The 12,802-nt window shown below is 40.5% G+C and overlaps 1 protein-coding gene across 2 annotated transcripts in view; it reads left to right on the forward strand.

Annotated features, from left to right (window-relative positions):
• The window catches only part of PACRGL (parkin coregulated like), a 40,236-nt gene that overhangs the window by 10,370 nt on the left and 17,064 nt on the right, over nt 1-12,802 (forward strand). The window contains exons 1-3 of one of the 2 annotated variants that reach the window (XM_077750433.1): nt 8,008-8,132; nt 12,140-12,207; nt 12,330-12,484. In XM_077750433.1, coding sequence (XP_077606559.1) covers nt 12,156-12,207; nt 12,330-12,484 — 207 coding nt within the window. In that variant the 5' untranslated portion in view covers nt 8,008-8,132; nt 12,140-12,155. Of the gene's footprint in view, nt 1-8,007; nt 8,133-12,139; nt 12,208-12,329; nt 12,485-12,802 lie in introns of those variants that run through there. The other variant, XM_077750434.1, reaches the window with a different exon arrangement.

Raw genomic sequence — 12,802 nt, forward strand, 5'->3', positions numbered from 1 at the left:
TTTTTGGCGTAGGAAAATCCCTTTGGAAACTTCCCTTTGACTTTACCCTCCCCCCCAACTCCCAAGTACATAATCAGTCTTTCCTCACTATCCTGGGGTAGCTCTGCCTGCCCAGGGATCCTGTCCTCATGATTCCAAAAATCACCTTTTTGCACCCAAGACTTCTCAAGAGTTATTTCTTGGCCCTCAGCTCCGGACCCCCACCATCACTTAAAAACCCCATCAGTTACTACTCTCTTACTCTTCCTATCCACTACCAAGCATATTCTGAGTGCAATGAAGTTTTATTACTCAGGAATAAATAATATATCAAAGTCAAATTAAAAATGGATTTTAAATTAAAAAACATAAGTAGAGAAAATAAGTAGATAAAATGGCATTTTATATAATATTTTAAAATATTTTGATTCTTTTAAAATTTGAATATAACCCCTAGTATCACATACATTCACTTTAAATGTATTACTACACTATTCAAATCCCAACACTATTAAATCAGGTAAGAATATGTGGAGCAAACAGTGAAAGCAAAAATTGGCACTTATCTGATAATATTCCCAGTGAAGACAATTAATCAAGAATGTTTCATTCTAGGGGTGCCCTGGGTGTCTCAGTTGGTTAAGCATCTGACTCTTGGTTTTGGCTCAGGTCATGATCTCACAGTTCGTGAGGTGAAGCCCTGCATCTGGCTCTGCACTGACAGTGTGGAGCCTGCTTGGGATTCACTCCCTCTCTCTGTCTCTATCCCCCTGTTTTTGCTCACTCTCTCTCTCTCTCTCTCTCAAAAAAAATAAATTAATTTTAAAAAAGAAAAGACTATTTCATTCTAACTGTATTTGGCCATAATCAGAAAGTCTATAGACATCATTGAGGAAGCTAACTTGGTCACTTACCCTCACTCTGCTCTTTGGAACTATTCAATATATTCCCCGTGTTGATCTCTTTATTTACACCAATGTGGGAGCTGGAGACCAAATTCAGCCAGTGCCCTTGAACAGAGAAGAAGTATCTTAGAGATTCTAGGGTCAGGAGTTAGAGGTTGGGATCACAGATTAACTTTTTATAGAGCTTTGATACTGCTTTTCAAGGCTGCTCTGTTAGGCAACTGGAATTTACTCCACAGCATGAAGAAATTTGGTGTATTATTTTCCAGAAAACAGAACTGATAAGATATATTACTATAAAGATGGTCCCCAGCTTAAAATGGTTTGACTTAAAATTGGCCAATGCAGTTTTGGAGGTTAGCAAGTCTAAAATCTGCAGGGTAAGCTGGAGACCCAGGAGAGAGTTGATGTGGCAATTCCAGTTTGAAGCCTGTCTACTGCAGAATTTCCTTTTGCTTGGAGAAGATGGTTCATTTATTTTACTTGGGCCATCAACTGAGCAGACAAAGCCCACCCACATCACAGAAAGAAATCTGCTTTATCCGAAGTCCACCAATGAATGTTAATCTCATTCAAAACACCCTTACTGAAACATCCAGAATACTGTGTAACTGCATATTCAGGAATTGTGGCCCAGGCAACTTGATGCATAAAATGTCCTATCACATTAGGTAAAGTGTGCAGCAGGGACAAGGAAGGATATGGGAGAATTTGGGAGCAGCTTTAAAACCTGATTCTCACCCACCTCAATACAATGATTATATCAGAGGTTCTATGTAGCCTCTCTATTTGCTACTGACACTCGAGCAACATTGGATCTGCTGGATAATACGGCCCAAGTAGTGGGACAGCTTACACGGCAGCCTGGACCTGTTGCAGAGACTTCTCTTGTTCTGGGTCCCACTCAAACCTAGCAGCTTTTCAGGAAACTCAGTGAATGAGCCAGAGTAACACACCCAGATGATAAATTTGGTTCCACAGAATCCCAGTAGGCATTGTGCCTCTTTTTTGGTTATAGGAAGGGTCAGTTGCAACAATATATCTTGACATGACCTACTCTACTGGACTTCTGGAAATTTCAGAGGTAGAGGCAAATGACTTAGCAATAAGTCTAGAGTAGTTGCTACTTTTTGTTCACTAGGTCCAATCAGTATATTGATTAACAGTGTAATAGACCAGTATGATATCTTAAGGGAGGGAAACGTCCTTGATCTGTGATCATGATCCTTGCAGATTAAATTATATCCTGATGTAGGACAGTGAAGGTATATTGCTCGACTTGCCAAATGAAAGCAAACTATTTCTGGTGGGCCTTGTGGACAAGTATGGAGAAAAGGGCATTTGTCAGATCAATAGCTGCATACTATTGATCCCTTATTGATTCAACACATAAATTTAAGGGAGATAAAATTCAACTCTTAATGACCCTCATGTTCATAAAGCATTCTTTCAGTGTAACCGTTGGCTAAATCCCTATAAAAATATTTTGCATAGTAACTCAATGGAGAATCACATTCTCCCTCATTCTGTTATTACGGTTTTTACAATAATTTAACAGGAAAACTCTTCACTATCAAGAGGTAGTTTCTGCTTCTCCCTCACACATGCTAACCCAGTACTTTTTAAGCTGTAAAGTACATTTCCTCATCTGGGGAACCTTGGTAAAATGCAGAGTCTGATTCTGGAAGCCTACAGTGGGACCTAAGGTTCTGTATCTAACAAGTTCCCAGATGATGATGGTGGTGATGGTGGTTATGATGGTGATGATATGAGAACCACTCTATGAGAACCAGGATATACAGTTCCTTCCATAAGCCATGGATCAAAAATTAATTCATTTGAAAAAAAAGAAACATAACAAAGAAACAAAATAATTGCATCAGCAAAAGACTGCACCAAGTACTCTTAACTGTTGATGTTATACAGATGAAGTCATGTGAACGGGTTTTCCATTATAACCTGACATCATCACCATGGACACCTGTCAGCATTTACAGGGAGACAAAGTCAGGGCTTTTCCATTTCTCTGAGTCTTGTTGTCAATTACTTTCTGAAGGAGGACTCATTAACCCAAGAGCAGCAGAACAAGATTTAACTTCTGATAGATGCGTGAGAAGCCCATTTCTTCCTTATCTGCCCCTAAACCTCAATTTAATAGGCTATAGTTGAACTAAGTGTGATGGAACACTCTTTAAATAGTGTATTATTCTGATGGAGGTCTCAGAAAAAAACAAGTTCTACAAGATATTCCAAAATAAGTTATAAATGAATATAATCGTTTCTATAAAAATAGTATTTCTGGCTACCTCATGGCACCTCCTCCATGCAGACTACTGGAGTATTTTCTATGTAGTGCCTCAGAGAGGTGGATATCATCATAAAAGTACTGATAACAAGAATCAGATTCTTGACTTGGAAGTTTCAAGAGCCAAGTCCAAGGACCAGTCATTATTTGGAAGAGTTGGAAGAATTGTCTATTATTCAGAGTCAAGGTCTAGAGCTGAGTATGAAGACACCGTGTGCCCTGCCTTCTCCACTTTTCATCCTATCCCCAAGGGCAATGTCTCAGAACTAATGTCCCAGTACCTTCTAGGGAGTCCTGAATCTAACAGGGCACAGGATCAGAGGAAATTGGCAGATGGTGTGTCTAGGCAAAGGACTCAAAGACAGTCTGGCTGGTTTCTATGATCTCCAAAGTGTGGAAACTAACACATGAGTATCTCTCACTTAAGAAAAATTGGGGCGTCTGAGTGGCTTAGTAGGTTAAGCGTCTGACTTCAGCTCAAGTCATGATCTCATGATTCGTGAGTTCAAGCCAAGCCCTGCATCAGGCTCTGCACTGACAGCTCAGAGCCTGGAGCCTGCTTTGGAGTCTGTGTCTCCCCTCTCTCTCTCTGCCCCTTTCCAGCTCATGCTCTCTGTTTACCAAAACTGAATAAACATTAAAAAAAATAAGATAGGAAGAATAGAATACTTCCTGGGCATTTAAGAGAAGAGTGGAATTAACTACAAATGAGAACGGGGAATGAGAGAGATGCATAAGCAATCTACATGGATAGAGGATATACGATGGAGGAATAGAAAAGTCAGAGTACTTCTCTGCAGATGGCAACACAGGCAGATGACAACAGGGGACCAGAGGCCTGATCTCTCCAAGCTTCATCTCTCCCTCTCCAAACACATTTCCAAGGAGAACAAGATTAAGTCTCTTCCACTGACAAAAAGGGAATTTGTAAAAGAAATTAAACTCAACTCGGAATCTTAAAGGAAGTTGTTAATTGCACTGGTTCTACTGGGGTTTATCACAGTTTTCTCTTTACATTGATCTTCGATACTCTGGTTTCTCTTCAGATCGCATAAATCTTTCGCCTTTTACATTGATCTTCGAACATCTAATAGTATGTTCTACATACCACATGCACTTTGTGACCATTTGATACAATCCACGTATTTCCTTGGTTCTATGTTTGTACCACTAAGTGAGGCCACAGCTCTCTCATGGCATTCTCTAATATGATCACCACTAGCTACCTGTAGTTACTGAGGAAATGTGGCTAGTTTTAATTGAGATACACTGTAAATGTAATATACGTACCTGATTTGGAAGATGTACTATGATACAAGAATGTAAAATGTCACATTAATATTTTTTTAATTATTGCACATTGATAACAGTTTGGACATATTTGTCCATTTTTATAGAAACAAAATATTCATTGATATAAATATAACCTATTACATAAAATATAATATAAAATGAATAAAATATAAAATCATAAATATAAATTATTACATAAAATGTAATATATAAAGTAGAGTAATTAACTGAATTTCCCTTTTTTTTTTTTTACTTTTTAAAACTGCCTGCTAGGCAATTTAAAATTTCATATGTGACTCACATTGTATTTCTATTGTACAATGCTGACCTACATACAACCTCATTCATGTTGACCTTCCATTTCAACTGAGTAGCTGCTATCATTGCTTAATATTTTCCATATGGAAAAAAAAACTACAGTTAAAATTAATTTTTCCATATGGGTACTGCAATGATTATACAATGACGATGTCTAACATCCCCTGACAGTGTGTAGTAGAAATTACATTAAAAAAATGACTTATATCTCATTTCCCGATAATCGGGAATGATAAGTTGGTCTGCAATTTGTACAAAAAGGAACAGATTACAAAAAGTAATTAAGCTCCAGCCAACAATACTTCTGATATTTTCTTTAAAATGCTTGGTGACTAAATGAATATAGCTGAGATGCGCTCCTAAGTGAAATACAAATCAAAACGATGAGAAAATTATTCTGAGTTTTCAGTTTTGATTAGATTTATCTACTTCACAAAGTTATACACCATGCAGTGATATATTAAACATAAGATGATTTGGCAAGGTTTTGTTTAGAAAGGGATATTTTTTAAAGAATAAGGTAGCTGCACAGACAGTACATAATCAAGGGCAGGAAGCATCTGAGATTTTATACCTGTAGTCCTGAAGTTGGCCATTTAGAAAGCAGCTGCGACTTCCATTGAAGAATGTATCCAGTTTCAGGGAAACTCTTAGAGATGGAGCAGAAGAATGCAATCTTCTGATTTCACTCTCCCCAAATTCTACAATTTATTGTCAAGTTACCACATTGGCCAAGCCCAAGTGTAATCTGGAGGGCCTAGGAGCCTTGTTGATGCCAGTCCATGGTGATCTATTTCCCAAAGTATATAGTAAGTGGAAAATGGTGGAGAGTACATCAGTGGGGGAATAGGGGAGATACATGGTACTCACTGCCTTTTTAGAATAATTTGCCATATTGCTAGTCATTAGGTCACCCATTCCCTCCCTCTGTACTCTCTCCAAATAGAGAATTAAACCTTGAAACCAGAAGAGGATTCAGAGACAGAAGTCAGCCATTGGCGTTCTGTCTCTCTCACACAGCATGCTCTCTCTGAAATACCTTGTTACTGTCTATACACTCCCTATGGCCTCAGTTACTGTTTATATGCTGATTACTATAAAGCGCATAATCCTTGCTTTTCTGTACTGGATGGTTATATCCAACTGTCTTCTGGTCACATTCACTGGGATGTCTCACAGCCTTCTCAAAGTAGTGTATTCAAGAAAGTATCCACCATTTATTGCATGATATCCAGACAAAGTCACAATGCTAGTGAACCTGTGTCTTAATTTTCTAAAACGAAGATACAAATTTATGAGAGGTTGATTTAATTATGATTAGGAGAGGCTCACCCAAGCAATTCTGGTTATTTTTAAAAATTGGAAAAATCCACGTCATTCTTCATGGTCTTATACTAACACCAAGACACAGCTTGAGAGTTCTGCAACACAGTGTTGTCTATGTAAACTTCAACTGGCTTTCACCTCAACAACTACACTGGCAAATACTTATCAAGTGTTTCCTGTGTGTTAGGAACTTCACTTGTGCTCTTGCTTACTAAGTCTTACATGAACCTTATTATGATGAGAAAATTAAGGCTTACGGGGGTTAAATGACTTTGCACAAGGTCTTGGAGCTTCTAAGTGATGGAGTTGGGTTTCTAGCCTGGACGGTCTAACTTCAGAACATGTGCACTTCACTTCTCTGCAATACTGAATACAAAAATTACTCTTCACTCCAGACAGAGGGACTAAAAGTGCACAAACTAGGTGCTGCTAAGCCTATCAGTGGGGGTGCTACGTGGGAGGGAGAGGGCAAGAAGATATTATAAGGCATGAGAATCTGCAGAAGAGAGTTATGAGCTCGTAAGGTGAACATAGCTAAGAAAGAGGATATTTTTCTTTCTTTCCTCTTTCTTTCTTTCTTTTTTTCTTTCTTTCTTTTCTTTCTTTCTTTCTTTCTTTCTTTCTTTCTTTCTTTCTTTCTTTCTTTCTTTTCTTTCTTTCTTTCTTTCTTTCTTTCTTAAAAAACGCTACTTAAGGGGCACCTAAGTGACTCAGTTGGTTAATCCTCTGGCTCTTATTTTTGGCTCAGGTCATGATCTCACAGTTGTGAGACAGAGCCTCCAGTGGGGCCTGCTTCAGATTTTCTATCAGCTGGTCCCTTGCCTGCTCTTTCTCTCAAAATGATTTTTTTTTTAAAAAGGCAAAAACCACTACTCTCAAGCACGCATTGTGCTAATTGGAAACAGAAAAGGGATGGAGACCGTTTCAGTCACATGGGAAAGATAGGTATACATAATGAATTTTAAAAGTTTAGACTTGTGTGCAAATTTCACAGTACATTGGAGGAGTTAGATTGTTTCATTTATCCAAAGAGTATTTTCTGAGTCCCTGCAACATCGTGCTAGAAGGCAGAGAAATGAAGGGAAAAGGCATAATCACGGTCATAAAGGAAGTCACATCCTGTGGAAGAAGCTTCCACAGCAGTAGCTTGGGAAGCGAGAATAGAGCTACAAAGATAGGTAAGGATTATACTGCCTGGAGGGCTCAGACAATGACGACCGTATAATTAGCTATTACCCGAGCAAAAAGTTAAGGCTGTGGATGAAAACGGGAGAAGACGCTAGAAAGGAATGCAGTGGACACGTTTGAAGGGCTTTTTACTATGACAATCCAAATTGCTTTTGGTGGGATCACAGGGGGACATGTATTTTCCTGCAGCATCGGTTTTATTAAAATACTATGAAGTTTAAAAGCACACGCACTGTATTAAAACATGGATGTATCATGTAGTTGAATGCAATCGCATGTGAATCAAGAAGTTAAGGCAGGAAAAGAAATTCCACAGCTGGGCAGGCCGGTAGATGTCTTTGGCTCTCTCCCCTGAAGACCCTGCGGCTGGAGTTCAGGATCCTTAGCTCTCAGGCTCTAGGGCAGGTGCAGAAAATATTATTAGTGCTCAAGAAACGTGGTAAGTGGTAAGTACAGGCACTAGGGAGAGATTGTGGTGCAGGGAACTGAGACTCTGTGCTCTCCTCCCCTCCCTGGACCTCTCTGCAGTCCGCAGAGACCCTCCACCGGGTGCCCCTTCGCCATCACACAGCGCCTCGTTGCCACGACCACCCAGCACCGCCAGGTGCCTCTGCAGCCTTCCTGTAAAGGCTTGGAGGACTCGGCGTGCGTCTGACGTCACTGCGCGGCGCTGCCAGATCCGGGGACCGCGCGAAGCCTCGTTGTCCGCAAACCCCGGGGCCGGTGACGGGAGAGGGCTGGCTGGCCGAGCGGGCGCAGGGCGGAAGTCCCAGGCGGCGTGGCGGCCGCCGTGCGCATCGCCGCGGGACAGAGGCGCGGTAGGATCGGGTACCGGGAGCCGCGGGCCAGCGGTCGTGCGGCTCGCGCTGTCTGGGCTGCAGGCTTCCGGGCTGGCCTGTTGCTAGGGCCGCCGGACTCCGTTGCTAAGGACCTTGGAGCTGCAGCGCGCCGAGAGCGCACCCTTCCTTTCCTGGGATCAGACTTTGGCTGAGTAGCCCTCCTTGGTCGAAACGGAAACCTTGGCCTTCTTGCCCCGCTCCGCCCCCCCCCNTATGATTTTTATTTTCATACAATGAAGGATTTAATTAGAAATCTGTTCATGGACTTTATTTCACTACTGAGGTTATATTACCTACTGGAATGGGGATAAGATATATGATTTTAATTTAATTCTCTGAGCTCTTGATGAAGAATGCTTTGTGACTTTTACATGACATATATCAGATCAAAATTTACTATTCCCATTCCATTTAGTAAAAGACCCCAAACCCTATGGTCCCCCCGTGCTATTCTGGCCATTGTATGCTATTTTTCTCTTCTCTTTTTCTTTCTTTCTTTCGGAAAGCAAATTTTAAGACCCTTAATATTGGCCCTTTGGATTTATGGTAAAAAGGGATTGAGATAGGTGGATGTTGGGCTCTGTTGCTGCACTCTGGAGTTTGAAGACGGATCATGGCATCTTTAGTGGGGTGCCTATCGCACTTTTGGAACGTTCTGAACGACGGATGCGAGAGTAGGAAAAAACGTGGGCCTCTGTCCGCCGAGAATTTAGTGAGCCGTTTAGGGCAGTGGTCTCAAAGCGTGGTCCAGGAAGAAAGTGCATGTAGGGAAGGAAGTAGGCTATGTGAGCGGTCCAAAACCATGAAAACAGTACACTTAGCCAGCATTGACGCAGATGCCTATAGCCCCTTTCAGATGAGCCGCGGCACCTAAGGAAACCCAAGGGAAAATGAGGCTTCTGCTGTGGGGCCCTGCTTGATTTTCTTGCTCTTTGGTATTATGACATAGTTTAGCTGTTTGGGTCAAGTGGATTCTAGTGTCTATTTAGAATCTTTATATTGTTTTGCAAAAGAATGAGAAGTGACTGCAGTAATATTTGTAGCACAAAATAGCCCTTACCTTTCACTTCCTTCCACCAATATTACCCCTTTACACCCCCCTCCACATGTAATTTAATGAAAAAGAACTCAAAAGAGTTGTTGAGCGTAAGATGAATTAAGCCCTTTCCTTTTACAAACAACTCTTATTCCAGTTTTCTTGTCAGTGGTATGCTCCCAGAGGGATATCAGTTTTAAAAATTGAGCAGACTTAATTTGTCTGTAAGGCATAGGTGGATACTTTTAATAATAAGTGAAAAATAATTGTTTTGGAAAGTCTCTTATATAGGGTGTTTTGAAAGTGAATGTAGAAATGTTTGCATCGTGTGTGTTTTGAAATTACTGCTGAAAATTACATAAGTATATTACACATGAAAACTGCCCTTTATGTGTAAAGCCTTTGGAAGCTCAATTTTCTGCCATGTTTAAAAGGTTGTCAAAATGAAGAGTTTCAGTGGCTCTTTGAACTCCTTCAAAATATAATGCAGCACCTTCTTACTGGTACCTTTCAGGAACAACTTTTTCACATAAACAAAGATAGAAATTTAGTCATTCCAACAAAAACTTCTATAGATTTGGCAGGTAGTGCTGAAAACTGCATTGTGGTTCGATGTGTCCAACTCTGCTCTTTGTATGTTAGTGGGTGGGACCTTTGTGATGCCTCTTTTTCAGCTATGACAGCTATTACAGTGTATGATCAAAAGAAATATTAATTTATTAGTCTTCATCAACATTAAGAGTAGTTTCTGTAATTATCCCCAATCACAGAGTTGAAAAAATAGACATAGACTGATTGATACATACATATATGCATGCATACATACAGAAACTTAGATCAGACAGTTCCCATTAGGAGAGTCTCAAAACAGAGACCTGGTATGATAGTAAGTACTTGTTGAATATTCACTGAAGTGCAGTGTGAGGTCAAAATATTTAAAGCCTGCCTTACCTTACTTTAGAATATTGTCTGACAAAATTAATGAGCTGTTAATTACCATAGTTCTGGAAAATGCCTTAGGAATGAATGTAAAGTGTGATCTTTAGAAGGAAGTCATCTGCTGGTAGTAAGATGAGGAAATTAGGTGAATGTATTCAATCAAGAAAATTGAAATTGAAAATTGTTCTGTTTATGAAATGATCTCACATTTAATTTATCTTTACAAGGCACTTGGATGTGGTCACATCATGTTTGAAATATCTTGGGGCTGACTTAACGTGGAGTTTTGTCCACAGTGGACAAAACTTATAGTGTAGTTGAGGAGTAGTTTGTGTGTGTGTATATGTATATATATGTATATACACACATATTTTAAACTTTGAGAGAGAGCATGCATACACACATGTGTGTGTGGAAGGGGGAGGGACAGAGAGGGAGAAGGAGAGAGAGAATCCTAAGCAGGCTCTGAGCGCACAGTCTGATGTGGTGCTTGAACCCAAGAACCATGAAATTATGACCTGAGCCAAAATCAGGAGTCCAACACTTAATTGACTGAACCACCCAGGCACCTGAGGGTAGTTATATATTTAATATTAATTTTAAAGGCTTTGAGTGAGAAATGCTCTAGTGAAACAATTACTAGAATGCTAAGCAGTGAGGGAGTGGAGTAATCAAGTAGAAATAAGAAGGACATAGTGCAGAAATCAAGAGTGCCATGGACATACACATTTGAGAAACAGAGATCAGGAAAGGCCACATGGAATTTGGGATTGGAGCCACACTTAGAAATACTAGCAGGCAGTTGGGTATATGAATCTGGGTGTGTGTGGTGGAGGATTCCTTGGTAGAGATAGGAGTTTACAAATGATCTGTTTGATTAGGCAGAAAATCATCCTGGGAGTTAGAGTCCTCCCAGTAGCAGAAAAGAGGAGAGTGTGGAAGAAGTGACCAATCGCTGGCTGGTTGAGCAGCTTGATATAATGCCTTCTTTACTCCTCAGTAACAGCGTTTATAGGCTTGTATTATCCTCCCCTTTTGATAGGCCTGGAAATCCAGGCTTGAGGAGATTGAATAATCTACCTAAATTCAGAAACCTGAGGGGCGCCTGGGTGGCTTAGTCGGTTAAGCGTCCGACTTTCGCTGAGGTCATGATCTCGCCGTTCGTGGGTTCGAGCCCCGCGTCAGGCTCTGTGCTGACTGCCAGCTCAGAGCCTGGAGCCTATTTCAGAGTCTGTATCTCCCTCTCTCTCTGACCCTCCCCTGCTCACGCTGTCTCTCTCTCTCCTAGAAATAAATAAAAACAATAAATTAATTAAAAAAAAAAGAAACCTGTAATTGGTAGAGATGAGGATGCAGACTAAGATCTGAGCCTAAAGCGGCTTCCGTCTCCTCACACCACATTGATCACATCTGTAAGAAGTGAAGGAAAAGAAGATAGCAGTGATCTTAAGCCTTTTAGCCTGAGGGACCAGAAAATTGGTGGTACCTAGAATTAACAAGAGGTCTGTAACTTGAGTGTGATAACCTTAGTTTCGGTTATGTTCAGGTTAAGGAACTTGGGTACATTGAGTAGGAAAGGTCATTATAGATTAAAAACTAGGATTTGATATACAGATGTTAGCATTTGGACGTTTGGAAATAGAGACCAGAGAAGATGTGCCAACCACTTACTCCTTTCAGAAATCCAGTCCATGTTTTCTGAATATAGCCAGCGGTTTGAGATTCTGTTGAGATTCTGAAGGCATATTTTGACAGTTTGAATGGGGGGGGGGGGAATGTTTATTTTATTTATCTTATTTTCTTACAGATTGTTTTTCATTTGCTGTTATTGATACTGAAGTTGATGTAATTTTGTCTTTTCTCATTGGTCTTTGGGGTATTTTGCTCCAGGCCATACCTTTTTTTGTGTGTGTCTTTTACTATATTATCTACTCTGCTTTGTTTTGGTCTTTATGTTGTTAATGAATCTCTCATTCCCCAAATTCTGAAGTCAAATTGCATTTGACCGCAGGCGTGAAGGGGAAGCAATGCAGAAATCTGAGAGCCACGGAGGCGTTCAGCTGAGGAACAGAGGGGCAGGTACAGAACATTGCTTTATAAATGCAGGGGTGAATCGGGTGAGTGACACATTCAGTTATACAGATGGAGAAGAGTGAGCTTTATGTCTTTCACCTGTTTTGTTGTTGATCTTTTCCTTCCAGGTAACTGTGATCCACGGACATCCCCCAGCATACAAATAAAACATAGGACTCCGGCTCAACAAAGCAAATCCTCATCCTCAACGGGTTCACCAGAATCCGCAAGAAAACTTCATCCTCGACCAAGTGATAAACTTAACCCTAAGACAATTAACCCGGTAGGTAAGAGAGAGTCAGGAATGCCTTGTAGGCAATTTTTTTGTTTTGTTTTGTTACATTGAGGCTGGTGATGAAGGGCACATGGTAATCAGCTGAAGAATGGACGTGATGTTGTCGTGAGTGTGGAAAAGAGAAGGTGTCAGGTGGGGAATAACCACTTGTGTTTCCCCGTCCCATTCACGGAGGAGCGTTGTAGAGTGTAAAGTGAATTCCATATCGGCTTTATTTTTTATTTTCTTTAGTTCTGCTACTTCCTCATATCAACGAATAAACTTGTGTTCAGTTGACGTGGGAAGAATCCCATGCTTCCATAGTTG

This window comes from Crocuta crocuta, unplaced genomic scaffold (genome assembly GCF_008692635.1).
Source record: "Crocuta crocuta isolate KB4526 unplaced genomic scaffold, BGI_CrCroc_1.0 scaffold179, whole genome shotgun sequence".
NCBI classification, from domain to species: domain Eukaryota; kingdom Metazoa; phylum Chordata; class Mammalia; order Carnivora; family Hyaenidae; genus Crocuta; species Crocuta crocuta.